The 20,658-nt window shown below is 42.4% G+C and overlaps 1 protein-coding gene across 1 annotated transcript; it reads right to left on the bottom strand.

The window, feature by feature from the left end:
- Window positions 1-1,055: 1,055 nt before the first annotated feature.
- Window positions 1,056-4,878, bottom strand: EEF1AKMT3 (EEF1A lysine methyltransferase 3). Its single transcript, XM_053457703.1, has 3 exons — window positions 4,515-4,878; window positions 3,260-3,371; window positions 1,056-1,487 (listed from the first exon to the last, which is right to left on the bottom strand). Exons 1-3 carry the CDS (start codon window positions 4,677-4,679, stop codon window positions 1,105-1,107), a joined length of 660 nt encoding a protein of 219 aa, XP_053313678.1. The 5' UTR covers window positions 4,680-4,878; the 3' UTR covers window positions 1,056-1,104.
- Between the last annotated feature and the right edge of the window lie 15,780 nt (window positions 4,879-20,658).

Here is a 20,658-nt window from a genome sequence, read left to right as displayed (position 1 = left end):
CATTCTGCAGTTATTGACAAAAAAACAAGAAAAACGTGCCATTGCTGGGAGAGCTGCTGAGCATGTAAAGAAGAAAGTGAGAGTCCCAAAGAATGCATTTGGAGTCCACGCAAAATCCAATCCACAATATATTTTACATGAAACTGGAGCGGTCCTTTGAGTGGTTGGTATCAACATGTAGGTGGACAGCTTGAGCTTTTACTATCCTGAACAACCGTCAGCGTGTACAGGGTTTCAAAATGCAATTACATTTGGTACAATTCTACATGATGTTCCAAATAAGAACATTTTTGAAATGCCCTCGCTTTTATATAAACCAAAAACAATGACAAAGAACAATAATGAGCAAATACTGGTTTAATTTTCAATTTGTTAAGAAACATATAAAAAGCTCACATTTTGGAAATCTTCTATAAAATATCCATATATTTCCAATTTCTCTAAATAAATTTCCTAAATAAATTGTGGTAGACATTTTATTGACATATCGCCTCTAATGAAATCTCACCCAGCCTGGTACACTGAAGTCCCTATGGGTGCTGGAAAAGCAAAAACTAGGGCCTGGGTAGTAAAAAGGATTAAGATGTTGTGGTTTGTTTCTTGTAACATCATAAGAAAAGGTAACTTTACTCACTATTTTATATAATAAATTCCAAACAAATTTGTCTTTTAGATTATTGGATCATCAGTAGAAAACGCACAGCAAGGAATGATGTATCCTGGCCTAGGCCAATCAAGCCCCCTGTGTCCTGTTGCCCAGTGGGCCGGTTACAGGGAAGATCTTTGATCTTCCAGGCAGGCATATTTACACTATGGAAGCTGTGCTGGCATATCCTGGCACGCTGTTTATTGAACCCTGGCCAACCATGGAGAAGCGACTGAGATTGATGCCCTAGATTGGTCCCAAAATACAAAAACACCTTTTTAAAAAAAATATATCCCTCTTTTAATGGAAGATTTAGGTGGCTTGATACATAAAGGGGAAACAGGCCATATTAAGAGGGATTACAAAAATACTAGCCCCCCCCCACACTCGTTAGAGCTACAACCCCATGTAGAAATGTGCTTCAGAATTTGCAGTGAACCTAGCTTAGATCCTTTCATTCAGTTCTGACAGCGGGTCACTTTGTAGATATTGATGTCCTCATCTTCATCTCTTTGAACAAGCTCCAAAGCAAAATGCTGGGGCAAGACATTTTGGAAAAAGGCCACTGTGCCGTGTTCTTGACGCATTTTTGAGGACAGCAATACAGTTGTGTGAGGTCCACAAAGATGCTGAAGAGTCTGAATCAAGAGGGGATATGTCTCCTTTAGGTATACTATATCAGCCCCAATGATGTAGTCAAAGTCTTGAGGAAACTGCTCTTGGTCAAGGCCCCATGACAGAGCACAGACGCGTGGGATTTGGTTTGGTGGAACATTGGCAAGCACATTTTTCTCGATCTGTGGCAGTGTGTGCGGAAGATCTGTCACAGTCACATCCCCACCTACACAGGAAAATTGAGACCATGTTTATTAAAGGAAAACAAATAATTTTATACAATGCAGTTAATTTGACGGGACCTCATGACGAGCTCATCAATATCGGCCACAGAGCCGATCTCACAAACAATCTAATTCAGGTTTGCGGCATATCGAGCAGATATATATCAGCTATATGCCAGTTATTAAAACAATGCGCTTAAAAGATTGTAAACTGGTTTCAGAAAGGCCGGCATTACCTCTTGTCTCTGTAAGTCAAATAACTTGTTATGTCCGGTTTACCCATTGTACAGCTCTGCGGAATATGAACATACTATATGAAACCATAAATAAAATCTAACATCCTTGTGCTAGACGCTTCAAGACACACGAATTATGGCTATAAAGGAGTAGGAAATAAGTTAGGGGCTATACAGAACTTCATTCTGCTCTTATGCATTGCATGACAGACTTCCTCATTATCCTATTCTCTCCATGAATTATTTTTAAACATATAAAACACAACTGCACAAAGTAACAGATCTATTTAAGCAATTAATAGGTCAGTTTATTTTGTGATGTACTGTAGCTGGAATTAACATCAAGGTGGTCTTTGTGGTCTTTTCAGGTTATTCAGAGCTGCTGATGGATTCATGATTTGTTTAGGCTTTTCTTATGTATAAAATAATAAAAAAAGCAACAGAAGAACAAAATATAATGACAGCCGGGCTCTTAGCTAAAAGGCACTTACACTTCAAATACATCTGCTGGCGGCAGCCATAGAAACAGCAACAACAGCGCTTTCGCTCATTACAGCTTGAATGGCAGTTTCTGGCTGGTACCGCTATGCTGCCGGCACTTACGAGGTCATTTTGCCCAGCTGGGAAATGTTGACGCTTCCAAACATTAACCTGTGCAATACGTAGCCCAAATGATGCCTAGCGTATCCCTGGGGTGCTTGAAGGGTTCAGACTCTTGTTCAATGAAAGGTTGTTTTTTTTTTTAAGAAAACATTGGTCGTTTATATAGCGCCATCATGCCCTGTAGTGCTGTACAATGGGAAATCAGGATATCACAGAACAATTTAGACTTTTGGAAAAAGGTTAGAAGGGCTCTGCTCAAATTATATTATAACCTAGAAAACATTACCACCTCGTTTAGCTATGAATACATTGGGCACATAATCTGTTAGATTCTGTCACCGGCAGGCTTTCATGACTAGTTCACATTGTCTGAGGTGGCACAGCATCCTGCCGTGGCTGGTCTCCACAAGGTGAGAGGGGGAGTAGTGTATGTGAGTTTGTATATACAATAGTGTCATTCAGAGTGTGTGTGTGTACACACTGTAGTGTCATAGTGTATATGTATAGTGATAGAGTCAGTGTGTGTGTGTGTATATACTGTAGTATATGTACAGGGCAGAAATTGGGACGCACCAAACTCAATACTCTCTGTGAAGATGGGCCAATGGGCTGCAACAAGTATTTATTGCCATAGGCCCCATAAATCCTAAGAGCAGCCCTGCTGGCAAGCATGTTTGTTGTGGTCAGTCAAACAATATTGGCATTATTTATCAAGACAATGCCCATGTAATTCTGATTCAAAGTATTACATTTTGAGCAACCAGCCCAAGCATTTAAAGGCAACAAGTTTCTTAGTTTGCATCAAAACAATTTGTTTTGCCCTCAAACTTCATGACTTTATAACGGGTGCGTACATTTGGAAAATAAACAGGGACTGATTTGTTCAAAACCTATCTTTACTGAGAATCTGTATACTTTGGCAGACGCCAACATACCCAACAAGGACACCAGAATTCCCACGATACCAGTTCCAGCACCCAACTCGATTACTTTCTTCCCTTTAAAATTCAACTTCTGCTCTTCAATATAGCTGCAGAGATTCAATGCCTGGGGAAGAAAAAGAGAATGAAGCCTAAATACAATCACTGGCCATTTTCATTAAGAAGGCAGATTTAGAACAATGTACTTCTACACATGAGTTTTGTTAGGGTGGGCCATGGCTGTAATCTATTCTTGCAGTAGAATCGAAGTCTATAAAAGGTACACATCGGAGGTAGAATAAGAATAATTTGCAGAAACAGTCTGGTGGTTCCTATGATGCTTAGTATATATATATATATATATATATATATATATATATATATATATATATATACACACACACCAAAGCAGATTAGCCCAGTCAGCCAAAAGTTATTAGGTTTGTTGAGGATGAGTCAGTAGTATGGGCCTAATTTATCAAGGTGAAATCCAAACATTTGTGGTACAAAGTAAGTGGTTTGAAGCCACTAGAAGAAACAGATCGAAACAAATATGCAATTCAGCTTTCCACATACCACCCAATATTCATGCCGCAGGAAAATGACAGTGTGTGCATTAAAACAACCGTTTACTTTTAAGTTCATTTTAACATCAAATCTGAGAAAAATACCGCACAACTTAAGTATCTAGAAACAATTTGTTAAAAAAAAATATGGCCTGAAACTAAGAGGGTTATTAAAGGGCCAATATATAGTCCGTGACATCGCTGCTAAGAATGCATAGGAATCTGTATAATAAACATTAAATAAAATAATTCTTGCCACTGATTGGTGGCTGTTTGTAGCCAATCAGCGACAGGAAATCATTCCAATTGTAATGAATGGGCGTATTTCCCGCATATGCATACAGGGTCCTTTAATACAGCCGAGTATATATGTAAATCCCACACATCATTAACGTGCACACGATGTCCGGAGCATCATTCCCGGTGCGGTTACAGTAATAACGGCACATTCTCAAACGATCATACGTGAAACGCGCTTTAATTCGGGGCTACACTGTGCGTGACCGCCGGCTGTGCCTGCGGGGTAGATGCAGGTCCTGCTTTGGCCGCGTGTTGGAGGAGCGGCTCACTGAACACACGGAGAGCGCGCTCAACAACAAACGCCACGTTGCTTTGCGGGCTGAGCAGCGCGCATCCCAGGGAGACGTCGGAGTATCGCTGCACGATGCTCACGGCACTCCAGCCCGGTGAGCCCCAATACTCACCGCGTCCCACACGGGAGCCGCCACTCCGAGGTTAGCGCCATAAAGCTGGGTGATGCGCAGCTCTTGGCCGCAGAATTTGTAGCAGCTCTCCTCCGTGTAAGTGTCCGAGAAGAGTGAGCCCAGGTCCCGCGGCAGCACCTCGCTCAGGCCGCTCTCCCATTGCATGTTTGTGCGTCGTGGAGGGTGTGGCGTGCGCACAGTTACCGGTCACCCGCCGCCCTCACCGCGTCATTCCAGTGTTAACACTGACACGGTATTTAGCGCTGGGTGTGTGGCATCTCGTGTATTTTGGCGCGTCACGTGATAACAGTTTGGGTGGAAGCCATCGGGAAAGCGGCTTTCTAATTTACAGCGTGTGTTGCGTGTCTCCAGGCTGCAGTATTTGGCTCCCACGCGTGGACCTGGAGTTGCTGGAGTTTGTAAAGGGATGTGTTCCCAGAAAGGAGGACCTCATGGATTATATATAATAAAGCACCGTGTAGGCCTACAGGAGAAATTATTCATAGTTATTCAAAGTATCGTTTGCTGTAAGTTTGGTAAAATGGTAACAAAAGCTGACATATTAGCCGGGCCCAGGTGTAAGACTGACCATTAATCCAAAAAAAACAGTCGCCATACAGAATAGGCATTTGCCGAAAGGAGTTATGTGAGAATGAAATTTCCCCTGCCCCCCAACAGCTGGTATGTGCTATCATTGCCCCAAACAACTTGACTGTGCCCCCCACTTCTGGCACATTTGCAAACACACAGACAATTAGACATACATGCTAACAATCATACATACACACATACCCTCGCTTATCTCTCACTGCTCCTGCAGCTTGCTATTCGGTTGCTCGGGCACAGTGTGCAAGCATCCTCAGTTTCACCACGGGGTCACGTGACCCCGATACATTCCTGTCTTCCCGTGCCGGTTCAAAATAGTTTAGAAAGGGCTCTTTCTAAACTATTTGGCATCGGCATGAGGAGACAGGAACAAGGCGTCACACCGAGTCCCCTAGAGGCACGACCACCTTAGTTACGCCAGCGAAGTATACAATGAATACAGCATTTCGACCCCATGTTCACGTTGGGAATATCCCGTTATATAATAACATGATGACCAGGGCTGGATTGTGAATATTGTGGCCCTGTCACTTTAAGCCTAATGACGTAAGCGCAGCCAACGTTGGCCGGATATTACATTTTTATCCTTGTATAGCATGCTGCCGGGTGTATCCAACTGCCGGCTGCACACTACAGGACCCAATCTGCCTCTGGAGCAGCAGAACTGACATGTATGAAGTGATGTTGGACATCAGCCCACTGGGCATTTGCCAGTGTGCCAGGTGGCCATTCTAGGCCTGATGATGACTGTTGATACCAAGCTCCTATCAACACTGATATAGAAACATTGAATTTGACCACAGATCAGAACCATTCGCCCATCTAGTCTGCCCATTGTTCCTCATTGGTCTTAAACGGTCCTTGCTCTTGTCTTAGATTCAGGATAGCTTTATGCCTATCCCATGCATGCTTCAATTCCCTTACTGTATTAGCCTTTGCCACTTCTGATGGGAGGGTGTTCAATTTATCTACTTTTAACCCAGCGTACTCGATATTTTCCATAATTTCTTACCACAGCAAAAAAATGCACATAGTATTGGAGTGCCTCTTATTATAATTGATTTCAGTTTTAATATCAATCAATAACAAATGATCAAAGTAAAACCACCACCACAGACCTACAAAACTTGTATTTCAATCTATCTTAGTATTGATTTTTTTTTATATCAGGTATTGCATGCATCATGCTTCTGGTATGGCCAGAAATGGTGACATGGTAGATGAATGAGTCACAAAACCATGCTTTGCGCACACAGTCCAAAGTCCAACTTGCAATTAGCACTCGCAGAAAAAAAAGCACCATTACATACAGAATGCCTGATCACTTGAGGAGAAGAGACTCCCAGCAGCGTCTGTGTAGACCCTGCTGGATGATCGCCCACATTACAATCAGTCTTTTCAAGGTTATGGAGCCGTGCTTGCTGATCGGTACGTGGTCAGTACGGGGGAGATTATTATTATTTATTGTTTTATATAGCGCCATCAAATTCTGTAGCGCTGTACAATGGGTAGACATAACAAGTAGTATGTAACATAACAAACTGACTTACAGAAACAACAGGTGAGGAGAGCTCTGCTCAAACAAGCTTACAGTCTAGATGGAGTTAGAGTGTATTACACAATAGGTAAAAGTGCCGTTGTTAGGGATGAACCAGACACACTAGTAAAAGTATTACAGGAGAGGGACTAGGAAAGGTGAGCTAAAGGAATATGGGAGGGCGTTAATGTGCTATGTTGTAAGCATCCTTAAAGAAGTGGGTCTTGAGGGATTTTTTGAAGGAATAAAGGCAGGGGGGAGATGGATAGACCGGGGAGAGCTTTCCAGAGGATAGGGGCAGCCCTGGAGAAATCTTGTATGAGAGCCAGAAATCAGAGGAGAGGATAGAAGGAGATCATTGGATGAGCGGAGAGACCGGTTAGGAGTGTATTTAGAGATGAGTGAGGAGATGTAGGCAGGGGAACCGCTGTGAAGGGCTTTCAAAGTAAGAGTGAGGATTTTGAAATGAATCGATGGGAGAGGAAGATAAGTCTGGCAGCAGCATTTATGGTGGATTGATCAGAATGAAGAAACTGAGAAACTTTAAGTAACCAACCCACGGTACTGAAAAGGCTAAAGTGAAAAAGGAAAATTTTAAAGGTTTCAGTAGTGTTGAGGATATTGGCATGTTTTGGGGTTATAATATATTAGCATGTTTTAGTAAAGGGGAAGACCTCCATTTTTGGAGGTATGCTATGATGATATGATTTTTCTTTTGGAGTGAGGGCCCGTGCTGCTGGCTTACGCTCATATTGGCTGGAAAATTAATTTAATTGAGCAGAAGAAAACCCAGACCAAATCTCTTTGATCAATATCCATATTAAAGGACAAAGGAAAACGGTTTCAGATGTGTGTCTTTCACTATTTGTTTTTAGTGAATTTAATACAGCATTGAAAGGGTTACATTGCTCGTATTCTACTGTTTCTCAACTTCTCCAAGCATTTGCTGGGTGTTTGTTCCACTTTTCTATGGTCTATTAAATTTGTTTAGATGTATTTCAAGATTTCTAATTTTTTAATACTCCGCGCACCCAGGAGCTCATCTCCTGGGCACACTGAGTAGTGATAGAGGTACTCTTATGGCACCTTCTAGCCTAGGGGCTTGTAAAGCCATGTAGCCCCCACCCCCTGTGCGTAACTAACACACACATAAATACATGCACACACTTACACATACATTCACTCTAACACTGATCCACCTTGTGTGGAGCCTGAGCCTGTTTTCATTGCAGCTCTCAAAGTTTTTTGAATTGGAACAAAGGCTGGCCCTGATTAAAAGTAGTGTCACTGTTTTCTGTTAAAACATTCGTTAGAAAATAATATCCTGATGAATTGATGACAACACATAATTAAAATGATTTATCGTTCATTATATAATGCCATAACTTTAATACTGTAGCCCAAATCTACAGGACATTATGGCAGGTGAATTGTGTTGTTTATAAAAAGATTAATTAAAAATCTAATGGAACCAAACAAGCCAGTTCCATTTATGATGGCACACAGGCATTTGGCTATTCAGTTCTATTTTCATAAAAGAGAGAATATATTCTTCCGCTCTAAAGCCTCTTGATGCTTAGTGGCTCTCGCTTGTTTTGATAAAGTAGAATTCAAATGCTCTTCAATGTTGGAATTAGTGAAATGTCTTTTTAATATAATTATGTTCTTTTGAACCATTCACAGTACATGAGCTCAGGGCCGTGTAAACTCAATATGCTATCTGCGCAGCTTATTTTTAGGACAATACCCGATGTGAAAGGTAACGAATCGACAAGAGCGCATGAGATTTAATGGTAGTCTACCCTCATTAAAACACTGTATAGGCAGAGCGCTGCCTTTAAGGAGATTGTGCATCAGAATTGTATTATTTGTCCACTTAAGCAAAATAAACCAGATGCGGTTCTCTTAATGCTGCAAATCTCAGCTGCAATTCAGATATATTCCTATCTCTCAAGGTTATTTTTGATCTGTGTCTCATATGGAATTATGCTATAATTTAATACAATATCAGCTGATATAGTACAGTCTGTAGTCTGAGTTCAATTTCATTTTAAAAACTGTGGAAATACTAAATAAGCGCTTCTTTTGCAGATGAGAAAAACAGACACCAGCGTTCCAAGAGTACCAAGAGAAGGTGCTTGGCCGAAGGGGAACTTTATCCGATGGGTTATGTAGGCATCTGCACATCACCAAAGGGTGAACCTGTATGTCGGTTTGTTACTAGGCCCTTAGATGGCATTCTATAAGAGCACTTTATATTTATTTCCTTCTGAAGTAACACCGGCTTTAATAACGCCCGTAAATACAATCTGAAGGGGCTGTTACTGATGTTTATTAGGAGAAATAATAATCCACAAACTGTATTATTTATTAATCCAATTCTTTGCATAAGTGACTTTTTTGCTTGGCCATTGCAGCTAGTCGGGACTCCCCATTAAGTTAACAAGGAATAGGTCCAATGTGCTGTTTATTAAGGGACTTCATGCGACGGGAAGAGGATATCAGTAGCTTGATCCATTTCTGCCTATGTTCTGCAGATTCATGAAAATGATTTACCTCGTTTTGTAAATATGTATCCGGTTTGTAACATCTGCTAAATAAATAAAACATAAAATGGTAAAAGGTACTGACATCTCCTGTGATCCATTGGGTCGTGTCAGGTTCCCAAGCAATGTACAACATACACGGTTATAATAATGAAAAAAAAATTATGATATCTCAAGATTTATATTACCGTATGTCGATGGTTTCACGAATGCATGTTCTGCAAGATGGCTGGATTGGCCCTTTTACCGGTTGTTGAAGACCGGATAAGACTGCTACTGGGGAGTACCGGTGTGGGGATGTTTTTGGCTATATGTCATTTATCTTTTACCATCTCCCTATGGTTGTGAAACAAATGTCTTTTTAACCTCAATAAAAATGTTTTAAAAAAATAAAAATAATAAGAAGAAAAACGGTGTTGTAGATGTGAACATTGGTAGTAATGGGGTGGCATGTTTAAAAAATGGGTATTTACAAAAAGGGAAAATTCAGCACTATTAGAGAAACAAAATGGTTATTTTCAAAAACTCAAACATGCTTTCTGTATGCAAAGCATTCAACAGTGTCCGAGAAAGACAAGTAAAATATTCTTCTTCTCCTAATACAGTATTTTTCACTGATAATTTCCCTTTAAAGGTGAAGAGGCCATGTCAGACTACAGTTACATGTTCACCCAGCCATTTAAGACAGAATGTGAGGCTATCAACCTGAACAGCGATTAAGCTTGTCTGTAATGCAGGATAGAGCTGTCAGACCTGTCGGATAATAATCAGCTCAAATAGAGACTTGGGACTTTGCCTTCTGGGGGACTAATGGCTCTGGACAGATTCCAGGTTAGAGGATTGTATAACATTTGATGGCTTGCATGCCCTGGTCATTCTCCTCATTGTTAAACATTCACATCTGTCAGGTCACCACTAGCTCACGTGTCTACTATGCTTTGGAAGCAATATTTACCATTTCAGTTTTAAGTAAAGATTTCCATAAGGACCCGTATCAGAGGCATTTGGGCACAGGGATGTAACGAGAAACCACAGGGCCCTGGTGCAAAAATTGCCCCAGGGCCCCCATCTTCAACGTCTGGTCTGTGCTATCATTGTCCCCCTCCAACATACACTCTAACACACATATGTAAACACACAAATTACACACACTTACTCATACTCACTAACACACGCGTAGACACATTCATTCTAACACACAATCTCAACCACTTACACATCCATTCTCACACACACAATTACACATCTATACTCTCACAAACACACACAATTAAACATCCATGCTCACATACTCACAATAACACATCCATGCTCACATACAATTACACATCCATGCTCACATCCATACATATATACAAACGGTACATATATCCCAAGTCCCACCCGCCCCACCACTCCTGCAGCTTTTTGTCCAGCTGTTCTCACACTGTGCGAGCAGCCTCTGTTTCTTCGTGGGGTCGCGTGACGTCACGTGACCCTAATACGATCCTGTCTCACCATGCCCGTTCAAAATAGTTTAGTAATGGCCCTTTTGGCCTAGATTGATGCAGTCCAGGTCGGAAAGGCCCTTTCAAAACAATTTTGAACTGGTACGAGAAGACAGGAACAAGGAGCGCCTTAGAGACACGTGTCCCATCGCAAGTGCGACTGCTGCGACCCCTGTAGACCCCGCTGTTTGGGTAACACATTTGGCAAATCACTACATAGATTATTCACATTGGGCTATGAAAAGGTTAACATTTAAAGAGTCTCAGGGTGAGCTCATTTTGAAAATTCCCAGGTATGTTGATGAAGAACCAAGCCAAAGTGAATGCAGGGTTCAAGAGACTTTTCCTCAGGAGATTCAGAGCTCTTGAGATGCCTCTTACTATCTCTCTGCCACTCCATTAGCAAAATGGCCACACTCCATGTCTCTGTATATATCTAATTGTAATATCGCTAACCCACACAAACAAATAGTACTAATATGAATTTTAAAAAAAATCTATTATGCTTACATTTTTTCTAATATATTTTGCTAATACATTTTTTAAGCAGTGGTTAAGATTTGTCATAGTCCTATAGTAGCTCCAATTAAAGAAAAGACCCCTTATTAAAGACAAAATATTAATAAAACTCAATGGAACTAATTTATTTTACAAAAAATAAAATCAGGACTTTGTTTTGCAAGAGCTTTACATCCAAACTTCAATGAGTCTTAAGCATGGTTTACGTGGTTAGTTAGTATGTTTTGATTTGAGCAATTCCGAGGACAGATCCTTCTCAGAATTTATGTGTGCTTGTTAAACTTTATTAAAAGAAAGTAACAAAATTACTGTTTTGTTCCACTGAATAAATAGGAACTTTTTCATCTAAAATATTTTGCAGTAGCAAATGTTTTGATTCCAAAATCAAAGGGCAGTGTAAATGTATATATGTGTGTGTGTGTGTAAGGGCAGTGTCCGTTTATATATGTGTGTGCAGGGCCGGCCTTTGGGGTGTGCAACCTGTGCGACCGCACAGGGCGCCACACTCCAGGGGGCGCCGCCGCGGGGTCCGCCGCCGCCGCAGCGCGGTCCGACGCCACTGCCGCCGCGGGGTCCGCCGCAGCGCGGTCCGACGCCCCTGCCGCCGCGGGGTCCGCTGCCGCCAGTATGGGGGCACCCGGCACCCCTCCAGAGACGGACAGTAATGTCCGCCGCTGGAGGAGCAGGCTCGCAAGGGAGCAGTATCGGAGGTGTTTAACAGACCTCCGATACCACTCCCTTGTGATCCCCGCGGCAACAGCTGCTGTGCGCCGGGGTTTGCTGTCAGATCCCGGCGCACAGCACTGAAGCCGCGCCCACCGGTCTCCGTGCCCTCTGACCCGGAAGAAGAGAAGACAGAAGAACTAAGAAGAAGAGCGAAGAGGAGGCAAAGAAACTGAAAGAGGAAAGGTAGGAAAGCATAGAGTGATAGTGAGAGTGGATTGGTGTATATGTGTGGATTAGTATATATGTGTGGTTTGGTATATATGTGTGGTTTGGTATATATGTGTGGTTTGGTATATGTGTGGATTAGTATATATGTGTGGTTTGGTGTAAATGTGTGGATTGGTGTATGTGTGGATTGGTGTATATGTGTGGTTTGGCGTATATGTGTGGATTGGTGTATATGTGTGGATTGGTATATATGTGTGGATTGGTGTATATGTGTGGATTGGTATATATGTGTGGATTGCAGGGCCGGACTGGCCCACCGGGATACCGGGAAATTTCCCGGTGGGCCGGAAGGTCCGGGGGCTGGGCGGCCATGAAGACAGCCGCTGAGCTGCCCCCAGGCTGCCCGAAATCTAATCAAAGCGGCCGCTGGGTGCTGATGCGGTCGGCCGGCATCAGCACCCAGCAGCCGTGTGCGATGGCCGTCCAGTGATGGGAGCAGTGTGAGGGGTGAAAGCTCCGCCCCCTCGCACTGACCTTTCACCCCTCACGCTGCTCCCATCACTATGCGGCCATCAGATTGCTGGGAATGTAATCTGTACGGCCGATGCGTGCTGATGCCGCCGGCCGCCTCTGCTTTAATACTTTTTTTTTTTTACTTTATATGGCAAGCCGATCCAGCTTACCATATAAATAATAAAAAAAAAAGTGTTAAAGTAGCTCCGGCCGGCGGCATCAGCGCGCACCGGCCGTTTAGATTACATTCCCAGCAGCCTGATGGCTGCATAGTGATGGGAGCAGCGTGAGGTGGAAGCTCCGCCCCCTCGCGCTCAGACTGCTGCAGCACCGGATGTCAGGTCAGTGGCATCCTGTCTGTCAGCATAGAGAACAGTGTGCAGCTGCCAAGAAGTCAAGAGAAGTAGAAGGTGAGTAAAATAATGTATTTTTTGTACTGTATAATATTTTTTGTATTTGTTAAATATCGGCATGTGTGTGTATGTAAGTGTGTCCCCCTATATGCCACTCTGCCTCCAGAAATGCCTTATATCCCCCTATATGCCACTCTGTCCCATGATATGCCTTTTAACCCCCTATATGCCAGAGTTGCATATAGGGGTATAAGGCATTTCTGGATGCAGAGTGACATAGGGGGTCAAAAGGCATATCTGGAGGCAGAGTGGCATAAAGGGGGTTAAAAGGTATATCATGGGGCAGAGGAGCATATAGGAGGGTATAAAGCATATCGGGGAGGCAGAGTGGCATATAGGGGGCATAAGGCTTTTCTGGAGGCAGAGTGCCCCATGATATGCCTTTTAACCCCCTTCATGCCACTGTGCCTCCAGAAATGCCTTATACCCCCTATATGCCACTCTGTCCCATGATATGCCTTTTAACCCCCTATATGGCAGAGTGGCATATAGGGGGTTAGAAGGCATATCATGGGACAGAGTGGCATATATTATTTTTTAATTAATATGGCAAGCTGGATCGGCTTGCCATATAAAGTAAACAAAAATGTCCCATGATATGCCTTTTAACCTCCTATATGGCAGAGTGGCATATAGGGGGTTAGAAGGCATATCATGGGACAGAGTGGCATATAGGAGGGTTGAGGCATATCAGGGAGGCAGGGTGGCATATAGGGTATAAGGCATTTCTGGATGCAGAGTGACATATAGGGGGTCAAAAGGCATATCTGGAGGTGGAGTGGCAAAAAGGGGGTTAAAAGGCATATCACGGGGCAGAGGGGCATATAGGAGGGTTGAGGCATATCAGGGAGGCAGAGTGGCATATGGGGGGTATAAGGCATTTCTGGAGGCAGAGTGGCATATAGGGGATTAAAAGGCATATTACGGGGCAGAGTGGCATATAGGAGGGTATAAAGCATATCAGGGAGGCAGAGTGGCATATAGGGGGCATAAGGCTTTTCTGGAGGCAGAGTGCCCCATGATATGCCTTTTAACCCCCTTCATGCCACTCTGCCTCCATGAATGCCTTATACCCACTATATGCCACTCTGTCCCATGATATGCCTTTTAACCCCCTACATGTCTCAATCATAGCTTTTATTAAATATGGAAAAAAATAGTCTACATGAATTAATAAAGAAATAAAAGTTTCTTACCAGAATATCGTGAAGAATAATGTGATCAGTGTTTTGTTCCACTGAATAAAATGGAACTCTTTCATCTAAAAATGTTCGCAGTAGTAAATGTTTTGATCCCATTATGTGTAATGTATTTCATTTATTAGGGCCTTTTAACACTTTTGCTTTCTGGCATTTTAATACAAATAATGAGATAAAAAGAATGGCACATAGTGTGACTCGGGTGTGTATAAGGGGTGCGTGTGGGTATAAGAGCTTCACCGTGAGATAAACTATATGGGGCTGGTCTCCAAATTTTTCCAGGGCTGCTTTTCAGTCCCAGTCCGGCCCTGGTGGATTGGTGTATATGTGTGGATTGGTATATATGTGTGGATTGGTGTATATGTGTGGATTGGTATGCGTGTGGATTGGTATGCGTGTGGATTGGTATATATGTGTGGATTGGTATATATGTGTGGATTGGTGTATATGTGTGGATTGGTATACGTGTGGATTGGTATGCGTGTGGATTGGTGTATATGTGTGGATTGGTATATATGTGTGGATTGGTATATGTGTGGATTGGTGTATATGTGTGGATTGGTATATGTGTGGATTGGTGTATATGTGTGGATTGGTATGTGTGTGTGGATTGGTGTATATGTGTGGATTGGTGTATGTGTGGATTGGTATATGTGTGGATTGGTGTATATGTGTGGAGTGGATTGGTGTATATGTGTGGATTGGTGTATATGTGTGGAGTGGATTGGTGTATATGTGTGGATTGGTGTATATGTGTGGATTGGTGTATGTGTGTGGATTGGTGTATATGTGTGGAGTGGATTGGTGTATATGTGTGGATTGGTGTATGTGTGTGGATTGGTGTATGTGTGTGGATTGGTGTATGTGTGTGGATTGGTATATATGTGTGGATTGGTGTATATGTGTGGATTGGTGTATGTGTGTGGATTGGTAAGGGTGTGAGAGTGATGGGTGTTATGCTGTACCATTTCCAATGTATTTTTCATTATATAATTATGCTCTAAAGTACATCATAACTCCCATCACTCTATACTGTTCCATACAGTGGCAGAGCTGGGAGGCAGAGGCCTTGCACCCTCACCGCAGGACTTCTGAAAGGTAAGTGAACTTCAAAGAGGGAGAGGGTAGATAGTTAGGAGGGGGTAGATAGGGAGAATGGAGTGAGACGGGGTACATAGGGCAATCATACTCCTATCATGCCAAGTAGTCTACGAGTACATCCTGGAATCTGCGGGCATGATAAGAATGTGATTGCTGTTAATCATATATATATATATATATATATATATAAATATTGTTATTTAATTGTTTTGTTATGTGTTATGGTGTGTGGGGGGGTCATATTCGGTTTCGGCCAGGTAAATGCTGCACTTTTGGTTTCAGTCCAGAATTCGTTTCGGTGCATCCCTACTACTAAGCCAGACAATGAAGTGGTAGGCCTACACCACATCAATGTTTGGCGTAGTATATAGTGATTGGGGTTTTGTTACAAGTTTTGATTCCTTTCTTTTTTTGGGATGGGGGGGCGCCAGACGAGTAGTCCGCACAGGGCGCCAGAACACCTAAGGCCGGCTCTGTGTGTGTGTAAGGCCAGTGTACGTGTATGTGTGCGTGTAAGGGCAGTGTACGTGTATATGTGTATGGGCAGTGTATGTGTATATGTGTGTTTATGGGCAGGTGTGTGTAAAGGCAGTGTATGTGTATATGTGTGTGTAAAGGCAGTGTATGTGTATACGTGTGTTTATGGGCAGGTGTGTGTAAAGGCAGTGTGTAGGGGTCCTGGGAGGGAGGCTAACATTAGCCTTTGTTTAATTAAAAAAAATCTCTGGTGCTGTGGAATACTCTTCCAATGATGCTCAGCCAGCATTATCGTGGACACCTGGCTGGCTGAGAATCATAGGAATTTTTGTTCACAGCTAGCATCTGCAGCTTTGCTGTTGCTGCAGTTCCCATGACGCTCAGCCCGTATCATGGAAGTAGTATGTCTGGCTGAGCCTTATGGGAAATAAATTCAATGTGTTGGGTATTTTTAATATGCATGACTGTGCTGACAAAAATGAAGTGTGTTTTAAGTGGCGATGCAAGCGCAACATTTTACAGTGCAATTGCTTGTATTGGTGAGATTAAAAAAAAAAAGTGTCCCTCTTTCAGATTTTGAAGTGTTGGGAGGTGTGCTATTGGGACATACAGAATTCAGACAATAACTACCACAGACAGCACCTATTAACCCTGGGCCATCACATACCACATATTAAATCAGCATTAAATGAAAGTAATAGTACAATAGTGTATCAGTCAGCACTGTTTTAACTTAATGAATAACTTACAGTCATCCTGCCTCAACAAGTAGATCAGAAGTGAAACACAGCTCAGCACCAGCTGTATCAGAAATCCCTTCTGTGTATGTGAAATGGTGTTACTTCAAACATCTGGTATAGTTTTCATGTTCTTGATTTTTTTTTGTTGCATCTATCATGAATTACCAGGCAAAACTAGCAAAAATGTGAACAAATTATATATATATATATATATATATATATATATATATATATATATATAGGTAGACACTTGACAGCAGGAGTTAGACTTAGAAAATATGCCAAAAAGACATTTTGTAATTATTTAAAAGTAATTGTGGCGATTGCTGGGGCATTGCTGCTGCTGTCTGCCTGGGATGCAGAGCCAATCGGGAGTGGGTCGTGGATGATCAGATCACTCCTGACTAATAGAAGTGATCTGATTTAATACTATAACCACCTGATGCCCCTCACCTCTCATATGTGACAGTAGTCATAAAAAAACCCACCATAAATTATGAATAATTTTTTTTTTTACATACCGGTACATAATTAATTATTACTAGCTGATCACTTATCAGAGTGATCTTTCAAAGTACCATCTCTAATGCACAAGTTCCAATTTTGACCCAGCAACATCAAAAAACATGCCCTTTCCATGCATGTGAGGCACTGCTGTACTCGAAGCCACAGTTGTGTCTGTGCTTGCACATGCCCTGGAAAATAAATCTACTGAAATATTGCTAGGTATATAATGTGTTTGTTAAAAATGGAAACAACCTAAAATTCACTGCAATTATCAGTTCCAAAATGGTTCAATAAAAAATGTTAAAATGCCCCTCCTAAAATGGGTTGTCAACATTCCAAAAGTATATAGTTTTGTACAGAATTTGGGGTTTTTGTAGCTGCTGTTGGGGCAATACTCCCAGAATATCACATGGAAACAGTGAAGCAGTGATCTTTCATATTTAGCCATGTAACTACCAAGATATATGAAAATACCAGGCATTGAGTTGTTTCCTTGTATTCCTTGTTATGTGAAGACCTTAGCTGGCACTGACTAGGTTTGTGCTAACTCATCCAGGGAATCCTAGAGTCAGGTCAAGGTTAGCAGAGAAATTACTGTTTAATTAGGCTTGGCTATGTTCCCAAGAAGAAGATAATGTGATCATGTACACATAGATATTAAACTGCATCCTTATCATAACCTTACATTATGTGTCTTTTTATATTGTTTTGTTTCTGCAAGTCGAATTGTCATGTTATCCACTACATGTTATGTCCTCTCTCCCCATTGTACAGTTCCTGTGGCAATTACATCCAGTTCTTGTGTTCAAACACAACACCAATTATTAATTTTACTAATATTTAAATAATTATCATTAATATTTAAGGCCATCCCTCCCACATCCAGATAATATATTTGTGGTAATAGCTTTACAAATGATTGTAAACAATTGTACATGATCGTTAACAATTCTAGTACTAATGCACAAACTGCAGATGGAAACCAGGAAGCATGGTAAGATGTCCTACATGGGCTGACAGTGAGTAAAAATTGTAAGTAGCAGAATTTATACCCACCATTAAGAGGGTTATGCCTGAAACACCCTCTTGAGGGTCCCAAGCCCCTCACAGTACTGCACGCAGTACTCCCTGCCACTTACCGTATTTGCTCGATTATAAGACGACCCTGATTATAAGACGACCCCCCAAAATCTGAATATTAACTTAGGAAAAAAAGAAAAAGCCTGAATATAAGACGACCCTAAAGGAAAAAAGTTTTACCAGTAAATGTTAATTCATGTAAACTATTTTTTTTAATAAAAGCTATGATTGAGAAAAATATTTTTTTTTTGTTTTTATTTCTTGTATTTTCCAACCTGTCCCCCAGTTACACACATCTGCCCCCAGGCTTGCCACACCAATATGGCACTGTGGCCCATGATATGCCTTTTAACCCTCTATATGCCACTGTGCCCCATGGTATGCCTTTTGACCCCCTATGTGCCACTCTGCCTCCAGAAATGCCTTATACCCCTATATCCCATTCTGGCATTTAGGGGGTTAAAATGCATATTATGGGGCAGAGTGGCATATAGGGAGGTATAAGGCATTCCAGGAGGCAGAGTGGCATTAAGGGAGTTAAAAGGCATTATATAGAGCACTCTGCCTCCAGAAATGCCTTATACCCCTATATGCCACTCTGGCATTTAGGGGGTTAAAAGGCATATTATGGGGCAGAGTGGCATATAGGGAGGTATAAGGCATTTCAGGAGGCAGAGTGCTCTATTAAATGCCCCCTTAATGCCACTCTGCCTCCTGAAATGCCTTATACCTCCCTATATGCCACTCTGCCCCATAATATGCCTTTTAACCCCCTAAGTGCCAGAGTGGCATATAGGGGTGTAAGGCATTCCAGAAATGACACACACACACACACACACGCACACACGCACGCACACACGCACACACACACACACACACACACACTTACTTACCGGTGCTTCCAATTTCCTGCTGTATTGCCGGGGCAGCGGGTTGACGTCTCATTCCGCGGCAGCCGGAAGGAGGTGGAGTTGGCAGCGGGGGTTTGTATGCGTCCGTCGCAAATACCTTCCCCGGCTCTCAGAGATCAGGAACTCTTGAACTCTGATCTCTGACAGTCGGGGAAGGTATTTGCGACGGACGCATACAAACCCCCGCTGCCAACTTCACCTCCGGAAGCACCGGTAAGTGTGTGTGTGTGTGGGGGGGGCGACGACAGGAGGATCCAGGTCCCCTGCAGCGGTGCGGGGGATCTGGATCTTAGTCTCCTAATCAGACCTCTATTTGAGGTCTGATTAGAAGACGACCCCGATTATAAGACGAGGGGTATTTTTCAGAGCATTTGCTCTGAAAAAAACCTCGTCTTATAATCGAGCAAATACGGTAATTTCCATTCAATAACAGTAGAACTGTTGCAGGCATGTTGGGTATGGAAGCATATGAATGTACAGCAGTCCAGGTGCAGAAATTTCATACGGTTATTGGGGAACGGCAAGGCAATCCGACTATACACCAGCTTGTGAAGAGAGGTATAAGCTATAACCAAGTTGGCTTAACTCCCCCCTCTTGTTTAATGTTTGGCCCTCATGAAGAATTTTTCATGTTTTCAGGAGACATTCAGTTCAGCCTGTGTTGGGTGGGCCCTGGCTTGGATCCAAAGGAGGGCTGGCACTTTCTGGCCCTGGAGGACAGATAAAGCCAAGTGGCCCCATCGGATTCTTGCCCCCCCCCCCACCGGTAATTCACATTCACATTGGCACACATACACACAAATATGTACACACTCAAACGAATGCAAATACACACGCTTACACATACTAACACGCACTTACACCATCATGCTTAGACACTTACATACTCATGCTAACACATGCTCACTGACACACTTACACATTCATGTTCACACACACTCTTGCTCTAACATGCATACGTACATTCATACATTGCATACTCTCTAACCCTCTCGCTCACGCCCTCCTTCTCTTACTCCCCTTTCCTCACTCACCGCTTTCTCTCTATCTGCTCACACAGTGTGCATGCAGCCTCGCTTTTACCCTTCAGGTATTCAAAGGGACGAGTAACACCACTGCCTTCCCATGTCCACGCCGGACTGGCCCTTTCTGAAGGCTTTTGGACTAGCCCAGGGGGCAATTGAGCCTTACCTCTTAGTGTGTTTGGTGCTCCAAGTTCTGACGGGGGGGAAATTTGTGAACTCACTCTAATTTTCATTCAGGGAGACATTTGGTGCACAACCAGCCCTAAAATCCAGTTTTATACAACTTAAACAATGTATATGAGAGCGCATAGAATTATATTGAGATCAAGAAGAAGCAAATAGGTAAGTATCTCTGATAGGCGAGTGTGAACAGGTGTCCAATGTGATTTGGTAAATTACAGTAGTATACTGACCATGGTGTTAATAAATAACTGGAAACCCTGGAGTTATCCTTGCAGTAATGCAATACAGAGAAAAACTTTACTGAAACATTAACAAAGTCTCTCTCGTTAATTATATCTTAAAAGCAGTCCAAAGAGTAGTGTTCTGAGACCCTTGATTATTTCATCTACATTGAAATATTTGAAAC

Source organism: Spea bombifrons, chromosome 2, assembly GCF_027358695.1.
Source record: "Spea bombifrons isolate aSpeBom1 chromosome 2, aSpeBom1.2.pri, whole genome shotgun sequence".
NCBI classification, from domain to species: domain Eukaryota; kingdom Metazoa; phylum Chordata; class Amphibia; order Anura; family Pelobatidae; genus Spea; species Spea bombifrons.
This window is presented reverse-complemented; position numbering and strand designations above follow the sequence as displayed.

Bases quoted from the DNA above. Each gene is read 5' to 3' on its own strand.
- EEF1AKMT3 (XM_053457703.1), bottom strand. From the start codon at position 4,679: ATGCAATGGGAGAGCGGCCTGAGCGAGGTGCTGCCGCGGGACCTGGGC. The intron at 3,372-4,514 runs GTGAGTATTGGG...TTTCTTCCCCAG, and splicing joins CGGCTCCCGTGTGGGACGCG to GCATTGAATCTCTGCAGCTA. The intron at 1,488-3,259 runs GTATGTTGGCGT...TTTCCTGTGTAG, and splicing joins AATTCTGGTGTCCTTGTTGG to GTGGGGATGTGACTGTGACA.